At 37.8% G+C, this 14395-nt stretch overlaps 1 protein-coding gene across 1 annotated transcript; it reads right to left on the minus strand.

Annotated features, from left to right (window-relative positions):
• Window positions 1–9695: 9695 nt before the first annotated feature.
• LOC149662099 (deoxyuridine 5'-triphosphate nucleotidohydrolase-like) lies at window positions 9696–10239 on the minus strand. Its single transcript, XM_089842349.1, has 3 exons — window positions 10092–10239; window positions 9842–10023; window positions 9696–9769 (listed from the first exon to the last, which is right to left on the minus strand). The coding sequence occupies exons 1-3, from the start codon at window positions 10147–10149 to the stop codon at window positions 9716–9718; spliced, it is 294 nt and encodes a 97-aa protein (XP_089698475.1). The 5' UTR covers window positions 10150–10239; the 3' UTR covers window positions 9696–9715.
• Between the last annotated feature and the right edge of the window lie 4156 nt (window positions 10240–14395).

Raw genomic sequence — 14395 nt, forward strand, 5'->3', positions numbered from 1 at the left:
CTAGTGCGTCGCGTTAGCAGTTAGCCTTGTGTTGATGTGTGAAAAATCATACAGAACCTTAATATTCCCTTTTTCCATAATATAAAGTGAATATGTGGAAGTATTTTTCGTGATTATGATGCATTAAGTACTTTTGTAGCTTTAAAGCTCTGTTTCATTTTGATATTCCAAAGATTTTTTTTAATATTGTTATTTGAAATGGCTGTTTACATATTGCTTAAGCTATACTACATCTGTATATAGAATAATCCTTGGTTTAGTGATTTCATGAAGAAAACTAAGACCAAGACTCCGGCGGGTGTCTTAAGTATCATCCATAATAGGCTTAGTGAAACAAGGAGTAAATAATTGAGGCCGGAGGTGAAGTAAACTCTGGGCTTTGATTTTCGTGTCTGAAATGAAGAGGCATCAACGGATCAGAGTGAGCCGAAAGTTAAATACACTATTAAATAATCAGGTTAAGATTTTATAATAGAAGAAAAGATCATGGTGGCAATTAGAATAGTAAAAGGGCCAATGGTAAACGGGTAGTAGCTACAGACTTTTTATTCTCTTTATAGTGCGCATTGACTATTAGTGCGTCTAGCTACAATTTAGATTTGGTGTTATTTAACGTTAACATTCATGTTGGCAAACTAAGAATATTGTTGAGGTGAGACGAGACGATAGTGTTTACACTGCAAACCAGTTGTGAATGTAGCTATCAGAATATACGGTAAACAGCTGAAGCGAAGACTTCATTTCCTGATCTTTTCCCCATTGACTGATATCTATGTGTCCAAGATTTATCCTTATTGGATGTAAAATGTCGTCTGCTTTACTGTATTATTCGCTATGCTTGGAATACTGCTTCAATATTTCGTAAATTTTTACTTCAAAAAAGAGAAATAAATCCATATCTAGGTAAATAAGTTTGTAGTAGTAGACCTCTTGACTCGGAGAGGTAATATTTTGGTTTTCCCAACTTGTTTTAACTTCTGCAATTGTTTATCAATAAAGAGAAATGATTGCATATCTAGGTAAATAGTTATGTCGGTGATCCTCAAATATAATTGCACTTCCCCTTTTTACCTTAACCCTTTTATATTACACTAACCCCTTTTTTGTTCGAATCAAGGGCGTTTACGTTGAGACAAAAAAAAATCGAAGACAAAAATCGAATTAAAGCTAGCATTATCTATTATCCCCTTCTGATGTTACACATTAATAGTTGTTGCTTTTATCGTCATTTTGACGATACGGTAAGCGGTATTGCGAGATCCCTATGGCGAAAATATCACAGATATACGCTTTCGGTGCTTGGTGGAAAGTATTTTGCTATAGAGTCCACTAACGTAATAACTATGACTTTTTGAAATTGGGTTTTATCGAAAAGATTGTAACAATAATTGAGTTTGGCGATCTGATCATAAATAACTGATACGGAGAAAAGCGTATGCATGTTAAATTCTAATAAAAAATATTAGTGACAATATTCCAGATGAAAGTCTACTTCTAAAAATGATTTGGATATTTTTTACAAAGCTTAAATAACAAAATATTTCGCTAAAAGTTAGACTTCAAAGCAAGTGGATTTAATAATATAAAATATTTTTAATTTAACCGAACGTAGAGTACGACCCTTTTTTCTACATAATTGTTTTTCGGAAAATTTTGTCGATTGATTACATTTGTCGGTTAAAATCTTCCTTAGATTATTCAATCTTAAAAAATATCATCTAAAATTGTTGTATTGTTTAAACGAATAAACTTCTGAATAGTTTCCGATTATTTGTAGCCAATCGTATTTTTCGAAAAAATCGACCAAAAAACCCCGAGCCCTACAATGAGGTATACGTAGCCTTGAGACTATGAGGATTGGGAATCCAAGAAAGGAAGATTCTGAATCCTCCTAGTCTATGAACCGTATAATCATATACGAATGTTAAAATTAACTTCACCTAATTGATCTGCAGTTCCATACTGAGTGAAGAAGAGGAAAAAATAATGTACTTGAAAAGATGGAAAGAAAAATTAGAAAAATTAAACGTGCAGCAAGCAAAAATCACCCTCCAGGATCAAAGAAATACTAAATATAAATCAGATATTGAAAAAGCCATTAAGAAGTTGGATAGCGACATAATTGACCACAAGGTAAATATGATTTGCAAAACATTCAGAAGTTTTGCAAATAAATGTTTTCCAGGAAAATGCGAAAAAGAAAACTATGAAAACAGAATCCCAAGTAGAGAATTAAGAATAAATTTATTTGCTTATCAAAGTCAGATAATTTTTAATTTGTTATTATGTCATGATATTGTAAAGTAATGAATGTTGTAAACCGTTTAAAAATGTATCAATAATAATTACCTTTATCAAAGTCAGTATTGCTTTTTCGCATTAAATTCTCGGATAATGTAACTACAAAGTAACTATGCTATCGTGGTGTTCCATTAGGTGTTCTCATAGGTGAGAGATTCGGAGGAGGTAATTACAAAGTAACTGTGTTTCCGTGGTGTTCGTGGTGTTCCCTTAAGCGAGAGACTCGGATAAGGTAACTACTAAGTAACTATGTTACCATGGTGTTCCCTTAGGTGAGAGACTCGGATAAGGTTAGTTTTGAGACTCGGATAAGGTAACTACTAAGTAACTATGTTACCATGGTGTTCCCTTAGGTGAGAGACTCGGATAAGGTTAGTTTTGAGACTCGGATAAGGTAACTACTAAGTAACTATGTTACCATGGTGTTCCCTTAGGTGAGAGACTCGGATAAGGTTAGTTTTGAGACTCGGATAAGGTAACTATGTTAACGTGGTGTTCCCTTAGTTTTGGGACTCGGACAAAGTATCTATGTTACCGTGGTGTTCCCTAAGGCGAGACACTAACATCAAAGGAGAGTTAAAGTTTGGAGGCAAACTTATCAGCAGCACTAGAGAGGAATTGGGTCCATTTTAAAACAAGGTCACCTTCGGATAGTTCAAAATCTCTATGCCGGTTGTCATAATGAACTTTCTGTCGCCTTTGCGCTTTTTCTTAAACTATTACATGCCTCTTCTAGAGAGTGAATCACTCTGGGCATAACCTTGAGGCCATAAGCCTTTCCAGTTTCACTTGTGACGTCAATATTGAACGTCTTCGAATCTACTTATGAGCACGCGGTGCAGATTTCTCGTCCAAATATAAGTTCGGCGGGGCTAAACCCGGTCGAGTCATTGACGGCGGTTCTTATTGTCATGGCGTATTGTTGCAGCCCCTGATCTCATTCCTGATGATTATCAGTAACGTAAGACACCACCATGGTGCCAATAATCTGATTGAGCCTCTCAGTAAAACTTCCTTGAGGGTGATACAACGAGGTTGAGGTTAGAAGCTTTCATTCTTCTTAGTCAACGTGCGAACAACTCTAAAAAAGGCGCAAGAATCGCTATTTTGGTAATTGAATGTTTTTCATTTTATCGAATGTTCTGTTACATTTATATAGCTTCCAATTACAACTCGGATGTTTGCAACATGAACTCATTCGATCCTTCATTACACGACAACAAACGCGGGTTCGATCTGTTATATAAAGTGCCTTTAGGATCGACTTATAGAAAGAAAGATGGAACTCTAGTCAAATATGTTACAATTTCAAGACAAAAGAACAATGGAAATATGTTTTTAAATATTCGTTCATTCCGATTTTCAACCGAGATTAAAAGATGGTTACTAACGCAAGACGGTGTCGTACTAGCCGATACACACATCGCGAAATTTAATGATGCGAAAGATAATATCCGACTTTCAAATTCGTTTAGAGGTCAAGATCATTTGCTTTAATCACCCGCTCAGTTAATTTACCCTTTGTCGGAACACAATACCGATAGAGCGTGGATAACTATTTTAAACACGGGGGTAGAACACAATATCGTAATAACCCGTCCAAAAAAAGAATTCGTGTAATATTACTGGGATAATGCTAACTCCCGAAGAATGGAATGTTCCAAAATATCTAATTCCGACAATACAATTTATATTTTCACCTTCTAAATTGAGAGAGGATTTTGAAGCGCAACAAACATTAGCTTATCTTCTTACGAGGGAAATAAATAAAATAGCGGAGACTTCGTGTGTTGGTTGCCAAAACTCGTACGAAAACATACTGGGGCACCTCTGCATGACCTTAGATTGGATTGATAGTTTCCTCGTTCTTCGATCAAGCCGTTCAAAATTTACGGATGTATGAGGTATCAACTTTTATCAAACCGTTTTAAGCCGCGTCCCCGAGAACTCTCAAGAAACTACCGATGCAGTTAATAGTTTGTTAAATTTAGAAGACTTTAAAACCGATCTTCCGAATCAAAAAAATAAACACGATACAATTACTTCCCGTTTCTTCACCAGTTATGAAACTGAAATTAAATATTAAATTTCATTTTATATTTTTAACTAGGTTGTGTACTTTGGTTTTGGGAATTTCCATCTGTTTAATAGCTTTTTTAAATTTAAGTTTGCTATTTTCAGAAAAGAAATAATCTGTTTTGTCTGTGTATACCATTATAAATGTCTTTTTTAACCGCGATTTCTCTTCTGGAGAAATGTTGGTGTGTCTGTTTTATATCAATAAACATATTTAACATAATATATATATGACAACTCTTTTTTATTTATGCTGATCATAAGATGATACGACTCTCATCATAATGGACGCGTTTTATATTCATTGCATATCAACCGCGTCTTTGGATTTTTTCAATGACAATTCTAGTAGTAAGTTTAAGATTTTATTCCCAAAACAAATACATTTACACGGGAACTATGAATGTCGGTTGAAAGAGTTGATAATGCCTTTGCAACATGAAAATGTCCCGGATGACTGTACCCATTTTCACTTAGTTTCATCTGAAAAAGTTACTGAAAATTCCTCAACACACGTCATGGACTGGGAAAAATTTGTGAAAGGTAAACGGTCCGCGGGGGGTTATGAATTATACAGACTTTAAGAAGAATGGCTTCACAATCTCGGCTACAGTAATTCCGATGGACGATTCAATTTTAGACTTTTTGAAAGTAAAAGATTTACGACAGATTCGAATTATAAAGAGATTAAAACTATAATGAAAAGGTACGCTGAAATTAAAGTTTCAAATGGGGTTTTGGTTAAATTTAGTCCTGAATTGGCTACATTATTACGGTTTAAGTGTTAAGAGGATAATGAGGGTTGGGTCGTGTTTCGGGGGATAGTTAGGTCTGATGAATTACCACATGTTGAGGACATGGAACCGGGGGTAATTATAAACTCCGAAACGTCATTAATTTGCGAAGCGCAGAAAATTTCCCACATAGACGAATCTATTGAACTCAATATCACATCCGGCTACTATGTTAGTATAGAAGAGATTTATAACTCCATGATCCAGGTAATTCCCCGTGAATTTAGAAATAAAGTAACAATATCTAAATCGTATGATGGGAAAACACGGATAGCTACTAGCGAACCCGTCTCTATAAACGTTGCCTACGGGATGATAATTAAGGCCAGTTCTCCGTAGGGTTTTCAGACTGTATTTCTGACATTTTATTTCGCCTTTAATATCCGCTAGGCGCGCTCTTAGCTATCCCTTCGGTGACGCGACGCTACGATTTGAATTTTTTTCCCGCCGAGCCGACGCGCTACAGGCAGACTGACTTGAAGCAACACGCCCGAAGCTGAAGGGGTGGATTTCTTTCCTATCCTCTCCTCACCCATTTTGACTGCTTTCCCCAACATATCTGTGTTAACTATAAAGAGACGAATAGAATGTAAAAACTCTCTGGTTAAACCATTTAAAAAAAAGGGGGGGTCTTTCAAAAAGAAATTTCCGTTGGCGTTCGTTTCCTAGAAAGCTATTCGGCTTTTTTTCTCGCGCTGTGTACGATTGTCGATTCACTAGCAAAATTATCATATTAAAATTTCGTGTTGTTTAAGTCAGAATACATCTACATGTCTGCAATATAGTTCTGCAAGATAAAATCTAAGAACAATAATAAAATTCTTAAAACCTCAATGAACCAAAGCAAATTTAAATATATGAATAACCCCTATTAAAGAAGGATAGCAAAGAGCGCCAGCACGCGAGGAAATATGTCAAAGAACGATTCTTCCCGATAGGTTAAAGTCCCCCACCTTCAGCCAAGCTTGAACTGGCCTTAATTCTCATCCCGTAGGCAACGCTATAAAATTCCCCGAATCACACCCTAATTTGGCGTAAATTTTAGGTTTCAGTTCGGATCAGATTAACGTGAAACTCGAAGGTCTAATTCAATCAAACCAGGTACACGATGTACGATCCGGTATTCAAAATTTCCTAATTTACTCATCTCTAGTCGAAGAAAGCTTATACGCCTCGACAATGGCTCCTATTTTACGAACCGTCCCCGTCCCGCGAAATCTCGAAAGGGAGGAGGTTTTAGTGAAAAGTTACGATTTCCCCGATTATTATCCCTTAAAATGTAATTCTTTCGAAGCTATAGAAATCAATATTAGAACTAGTTACGGTGACTTTCTAAAATTCTTAAAAGGCAAAACCATTCTCAAACTCCACCTTCCTCTTGAATATAAAAAGGCTTGTCTTTCCATAAACTTATTTAATTCATGAATTACTCATAGTGTGTTCGGTACATAAAAACTGTAATGGATTCTAGCGACAATCCTTATATAATATACTTTTCACGATACCATAATAATAATAACAACCAGACTGGAGGGGATTTGCCCTATTTTAGTTCCGTACCGTATTATCAACACGGTGGTTCGTTCGGTTCGGTTTTTCGATCACTATTTTCATTTTTAAAACCCATATACAAACCTATTGGTCGAGTTTTAAAAAATGAGGCGCTACGTGCTACTTCGAATGTGTTAGGAGATTTGGCTGAGGGCGCTAACTTCAAAGAAGCCGCTGTTAAACGATTGAAAGAATCAGGGATGAATGTTATAAATAATCTTCAATCCGGGAAGGGCGTAATTAGAAGAAGAAAAAAACGTCGTAGCACCACATCTAATCCTAAGAGAAAAAGAACCAGACGTCTTCCGGACTTCTTTGATTAGAAAACAAAAATGGCTTATAATACTACTTTACTAATGAGCTCGCTCGATTTTTTTTCGGAACCGGCTATAAGTACTTGTTTAGACGCGAGTGAATGCGTTTTAATAAAACTATTGAGTAATTCATTTACCGCCAGAATTCTTCGTTCATGGTTCAGCCGATCACTATCTAAAATTAGACGATTCTTTATTATCAGTAAGCTTTGAGGTAGTTAAAGCCGACGGCGATAACCTTCCTAACGATGCTAAAGTGGTTACTGTTAACAATTGTCTATCCGCTTTATTTTCTAATTTAGATGTAGCCTTGATTGATGTCAGTTTGAGTAGCGGTCTACGGACATATAAAGGGTATATAATAGATCATCTCAATTTCAATAGAGAAAGCTAACGAACTCAAATGTCGACTAGATTATATACGCATGAAAATGAAGGTTTAGGTATTGACAACCTTTTTAACTCTACCACCTCAAACGGTTTAAAAAGGAGAATGCAAACTGTATCTCAGTCGAAAATTGTAACTGTGTTTGGTCCAATTTACCATGAACTTTTCAATATGAATAAAGCCCTATTAAATGGGGTTTCGCTTCGATTAAAATTTACTCGAAACCCCGATGAGTTTGTTTTAATGACACCATCGACCAATAACGATCAATATAAAATTGAAATTGTGGATAGTAGGCTATATGTTAAAAAACGGAAATTAAACCCCGATTTGGTTCTCGGACACATGTCAACGTTAGAACATAGACCGGCTGTCTATAACCTAAACCGCAGTGAGGTCAAATTTTTCTCTCTACCTCAGGGGACTATCGAAACGTACAGAGGCATGGTGTATAATGGTACCCTACCCAACAGATTAATTGTCGCAATGTGTAAGTCCACTAATTTTTATGGTAATATATACACATCGCCTTACACATTCGAATATTTCGGTCTCACTCACTTAGAGTGTATAATGGATACTCGTCGGTATCCTTCCCCCGCATTTACCCCGAACTTCAGTGAGAAAAGATATCATAGAGAATATCTCAGCTTAATCACGGGATCTAATAATTATAACATTAATTCCGGATCGAATATAACATATGACGAATACGTTAGTGGAAATTAATTTTTCGTCATCCCTCTAAACGCCGATGAACTAGGGGGTTTAGAACATTTGAAGCCGATTAAGACAGGATCTTTACAGTTACTTTTAAAATTTAAAACGGCTTTAACTGACAATATAACAGTCATATTATTCTCCGAATTCGAATCAACATTGAAAATATCCAGGGACAGAGGTATTACGTATAATAAGACAAACCCTTAAAACCGAGGAAAGAAAATGGATACCCTGCAGTTAGAATCTATTCTTTCCAAAATTTGCGGTAGCTAATTTTACGGGGTTTTCCTTTACAATTTCATCGCTAAAAAAAGGAAAGGTGATTACTATATGGTTTTTAACAATCAAACGAGTGATCAGCCGGGACAACATTGGATTAGCTTGGGTGTCAAAGCTAATAAAAAAAGGGGGAAAACGATTTTTTTCGATAGTTTTGGGTTAGGACCCGAATCGTACAATTTGAAAATACATCATCTAGAGCGTCGGTTTCAAATACAAAATAAACAAATTCAAGACTTTAGATCTTCAACATGTGGACTATACTCAATTGATTTCAATCATAAAATGCACAAAGGGTGGAGTCTGAAACGGATTATTAAATCCTATACAACATATCCTGTTTTAAACGATATTCTAGTTTGTTATTACGTTTATAAAATACTAAAAAGTTTTAAATGTTTTAAAAAAAATACTGTAAAGCGTCGTTGATTACTGGATTTTGTTATAAGAACCATCTACTCTATGGCTTCGAATTCATTCGGGAAAAATGCATTACATCGTTACATATGCACGTTTTGAGGGAAGAAATGAATTCTAGTTCATGGTAATCTATTGTCTTCAAATGCCATGCATGTTTACCATATACCTTGAACATGGAATGGGTGAGAAAGGAAAAATTGTCCGAATAACGAAACAAAGATTTCCATTTGATGAGAAGATGATTCGGACGAGGGATTTTGAGTACGGAGGCCAGGAAGAAATAATTGGAAAAATTATTTACCCCGCAAGTACCATCATTCTCGAAAATATCGGAGATGGAGAAATTTCCAGTCGTTTGGGTCATGGACTTAATGCAACCGTAGTTGAAGCCCTCAAAATGCCCAGCCCGCCACAACTACTGGAGGAAAAGGCGTAATTGCACGCGGATAATTTCTTACTTTGGGTGATGCGACAAATGAATGATATTAAAACCACGGACAGCTTTTACCACGAACATTTATCTTTAGTTTTAAAGTAAAAACAAATTTGTAATTCATATTCCAAAATAAACAAATTTGATGAAAATATTTTTGTCTTGATTAATTTAAAACACTACAAGTTTTGCGGATAATTAATATTAAGTGGTTCAGAAAGATGTTTTACGATTTGAAGTTATATTTACTCCTATAAAAACAAATTAGGTCTCCTCCTCCTCTAATACTTTAAAAAATAATCCACATTTTAGTTTTTATAGATCGGGAAATAGAACGTGTCCAGATTTTTTTTCCACTAACACCCCGATCTTTACGTCATAAAAAAACGGGGGGGGGGGACGCTTTTTATTAGATTCTCGTATGAATTTAAATTCGTTATTTTCCAGTTGAGCCGAAACCGTCCATCCCTCTGGCAGTCATTTCAAGAGACTTGAGGGGAGAAAATAAGGTTATACTCCAATATAAAGCTGTTTTCAAAACGCGTAGTTTTACCTCACATACTAACAAAACAGGAGACACAATAACTTCACAAATGAGTTGAGCTATACGATCTCCCATCTCGACGATAAACATCTCGTTTGAATGATTAAATAAGATAACCCCAACGTTACCAGTATTATCTCGATCTATAACTCCACCTCCAATGGAAATTGAGTTTTTCAACGCTAAACCCGAGCGTTCGGCTGAAAAATTTAATTAACTTTAAAAATACACACCTTTTTAGGACAATGGTTCGGGAATTAAACCATACCAATGTGGGCGTAGCAATTTGAAGGAGCACGTATTTGAAGATCTGTTTCTATCAACATAGTTGATTGAGCAGGAATTTCATGATTTCGAGGAGAATACAAATCGAGTCCGGCTGAATTTTCAGCCCCTCTAGATGGAATAATCGCTTCTTGAGAGAGCTTAACAACTTCCAACGTATTCATTTCAACGTTTGTAGCGTAAATACAAATTTTCCAACCATAGCTATGTTTTGTATTCCCAGAGGGGTTTTTTCTTTTTAAATCACATCCCCTCCTCCTCTAATACTTTATAAAATAATCCACATTCTAGTTTTTATAGATCGGGAAATAGAACGTGTCCAGATTTTTTTTACCACTAACACGCCCCCCCGATCTTTACGTCATAAAAAAACGGGGGACGCTTTTTATTAGCCATAGAAAATACATAGTACGGGTTCTATTGGGTTCCCTATGGGAAATAACATGGAAGTTCCCAAGGTTCCTAGAGGTTCCCTATGGGAAATAACATGGAGGTTCCAGAGGTTCCCTATGGGAAATAACATGGAGGTACCGTGGAAAACTCCATAAATTTAACATGGTGGTTCTGGATTTAGGACACCCTTATTCTCACTACTAACCTTAACCATAACTAATCTTTACTTAGAACTAGGGATACAACCCAGAGTTAGGCTAACAATTTAACTACAGCTTAGAGCTAGTCTTATAACTTGCAATTTAACTTACAGCTAGGCTTACTGCATATTGAACTTACGACTGAGAGCTAGTCTTATAACTTGCAATTTAACTTACAGCTAGGCTTACTGCATATTGAACTTACGACTGAACTAAATTAACTTTACTTTTACTTTACAGCTAAACTTACGTAATGGGAGCGAACGACTCAACGCAACAAGGCGGATTAACTTAACTAGGGTAAGACTTGGAGTAGTCGCGGGTTTAACTTAACATTACTATACTTTATATCTAAACTAGTTCCACGGAGCTAGGAAGACTCAACGTAAAAGGCGGAGTAAGTCTAATAAAATACTAATAAAACTCTGAGCGAAGGGCGGAGTAAGGGTACTATCATACTGATTACGACTATTCACTAGCGGCGACACTAACTTAAACCTTAGAAGGAACTAAGCCTAGCCTACTTGCCTAGTCCAGGAGTCATTTCAAACAGACCGAGGTCCGATGCACCATTACCTTCTCCTGCGCCATGCCCCATGTGCCTAGCTCTCATGTCATGGACTTCTAATTTCTTACAGGGTAGTGAAACTAAGCATTCACTCCCTAGGAGATGGAATCGACCAGGCCTGTTTCCCCACGCCCGTTCCGTAGGGACAAACCACACTGCCTCCGAACGTGGGACAGCACCTGGATCGAAACCAAGGGAAGAGGAGCGCAAGTGGGTGTGGACCCAAAGGCGCCACACACCATCTCGACCAAGGTCCATATACTTTTTTTCTCCGTGGCCCGGATTTTGTCGTAAAACAACCGGAGACAATGCCAAGCCTAATTTAATAAACCCAAAGGCTTTGGGCTTTCTAGGTTGCCTGACACTATATATTTTACTTCCCTGGCTCGGACTTTAATGGGATTTTTAGTTCATATTAAACAAGTCGACTCATCCCCGCATCACCGCCCCCAGAAAGCTGGTTTTGGTGACACGTGCGATGGAGCCGACGAGAGCCCTACCACCACGACAAGGTTATGAACTTTGGAAGGGGGAATGGGAATGAGACAGTGGGAATCTCGTTAATGCGCGTCACTAATTAGATGACGAGGCATTTGGCTATCTTACGAGAGTCAATAGTTACGAGCGCCTGCGGCCAAAGGCGGTCTCGTGCTTCAATGGAAGTTTACGGGAACCCCCCCCCCCTACGACAGAGGGGTCAGACGTCGCCCTACAAGGATGTGTACTTGGTAGGTGTCACCACGGGCTTAGCCTGGCCACACCCGTTCGTCTAAACTATTGACTGGTTTTGCCGCTGAGATGGCAGGGCTCACGAATGCCGGGGAAGAGAACCCCGGGGACAGGTTTTGCCTTACCTGCCCCAAATGCCATAAATACGCTTGCGTGACACTACCCGCGCTTGGTTGAATTTCTTCATTTTGACATTCAGAGCACTGGGCAGAAATCACATTGCGTCAACACCGATCAACGGAGTCTTTAGTGACGAGCGCCTGCCGCCGCCATGCGGGCCTGCGCTTCAAAGTGAAGGAAGTGCACAGGCGGTTCGTCTACTACGGTATGTACACGGTAGTTAACACCGTGGGCCTAGCCAAGGCCACACCGTTTCGATACTGGAGTAAACTAAAGACCCGGATTTACCCTGAGAAGGTAGGGCGCACCTTTCTGGGGCCACTCCACACCCCAGAGAGCAGGCTTGGCCTTCACCTGCCCAGTATGCCAAAACACACGCTTGCGTGGTCTGCCCTAGTAGAAAACTGGGGACTTGATTGACCACTTTGGACGTGCCGTGGACCATTCTTGAGCGCGACGTGCAATATATGTATCTGTAACTGTATACCCTCTTAATTTTATGTAACATTTAAATATTTTGCAAAAGTTCAATGTACATTGAAAACTGAAAAAGTTGAGAATGTGTCCGAGTCGGGACCACCTCTGGTAGAACAAAACCAAAGTTGCATGGATTTTCGAAGTCTTCTTAGACCATTCTTGAGTACGACGTGCAATATTGCCTACTTACTTAATTTTATATAACATTCAAATATTTTCCAAAAGTTCAATGTTTATTGAAAACTGAAATAGTTGACAATGAGTCCGAGTCGGGACCACCTCTGATGGAACAAAACTAGTTTCCAATAAACCCACTTACGATCTTTCAAAGTACGTTTCGTGGCAAGTTACAAAACAAGCCTCATTCGAATCTGGTCATTCTAAAAAAACGGAAGTTCTTGATCATATTTTAAATTTCATTGAAAATTCAATTGCATTTCCCGATGAGGACCCTTACAAAAATGATTACGATAAATACCTTGATATGAAAGACGTTTATAACTTCGATGAATCAACCAGTGTTGAAAAACAGACTGAAATGTCATTACTATGTGACAACAGCTCGGACGAGGACACGCCCTTAAACGATAATGAAAAACGACTTCCTCGACCAATCAGCAATTATTTTACGAATAATGATATTAACAATCAGGTTACATTTATGGACGATGAAGAAATTGCAATTGTCAACGTCATTCGTGACAGTAAACATAATGATAAAACTTGTCAACAAACAAATAGTAAACTAAAATCACCACCGCCTATTTTGGATTTCGATTTGATCGACCTCTTTCACCAATTGAGCTTGACGAATTTAAGTCTATTTTTGGTGAAAAAATAGACAAAAGCATACAAGGGCTAGAAAGTTAGGCCTCAGATGATGGTTATAAGAGTAATGACGAGAGATTTTCATTTCACCACGAAGGAATTAACGTGTTGGAATGGCCATCGCACTCGCCGGACTTAAATCCCATTGAAACCATGTGGGCACATATGGCAAACAACATGGAAAAGAGAATTCCGGACACTCGAGAAGATCTTCTCAACATGGTTCTTGCGGCTTACAGCGCTTTGCCACCTGATTTCATCCGGAAATTATGTGTGTCCTTTAGGAAAAGGCTACGAATGTGTTTGCGCGTGAGGGGCCCATACGCTGCCGTATTAATTAAATATTGATCAGCTTTTTTTTTGGTTTACAAATTGATTTTTGCTAAGCGGTTTATTTTTGTTTGCCAAATTGATGCAAAACGGTGTAACCCTCGATAGCACTTAACTAAATAGGGAGATTCTCCCGAGGGCCAAACAAAGAATTTAAGCCAACTTACAGTTTAATCCAAAAATAGAAGAAAACTTCTATTATTTTATTAATCGAAAAGAAAGGGATAAACCCGACTAAACCGTGCACTTGACAGTTAATGTAACAAAAACTACCGCTCTCTCTGAAAGCTGACTAGTGACTGAATAACAATTATATCAAAATCATAGACGATTTGACAAGGAGGAGGAGCATGTAACATGGAGGCATATATACCCTGCCAGGAATCTGGCAGCCATGCTAGGAACTGTCTTATAATAACAGGAAAAATAAAAAATGGAAAGGTTACCCCGAGGAACCTTGAAAGTTTTTGCAGGGGTGGAGAATATGTTCATTATCACAAAAGTTTTTTTTTTTGGTTTTTTTTTGGTTTTACCAAGCGAATGTTTTTTCGCCAAACGAGCAGTCCTTAGGGCCTCTCGTCGGGCAATCGATTCCTTGCTGCGCCCTCCTGGGCAGTCTGAAACGACATGGTGTCCCGTCTT

The sequence above is a fragment of the Phalangium opilio genome, unplaced genomic scaffold (genome assembly GCF_054372755.1).
Source record: "Phalangium opilio isolate 3A_F unplaced genomic scaffold, DU_Popi_V2 ptg000063l_1, whole genome shotgun sequence".
Taxonomy (NCBI): Eukaryota; Metazoa; Arthropoda; class Arachnida; order Opiliones; family Phalangiidae; genus Phalangium; species Phalangium opilio.

Coding starts and splice junctions, on each gene's coding strand:
- LOC149662099 (XM_089842349.1), bottom strand. CDS start 10,149: ATGTTGATAGAAACAGATCTTCAAATACGTGCTCCTTCAAATTGCTAC. Junction 10,024..10,091: donor AAATTGCTACGCCCACATTG/GTATGGTTTAAT, acceptor TAAATTTTTCAG/CCGAACGCTCGGGTTTAGCG. Junction 9,770..9,841: donor TTGTGTCTCCTGTTTTGTTA/GTATGTGAGGTA, acceptor TCTCCCCTCAAG/TCTCTTGAAATGACTGCCAG.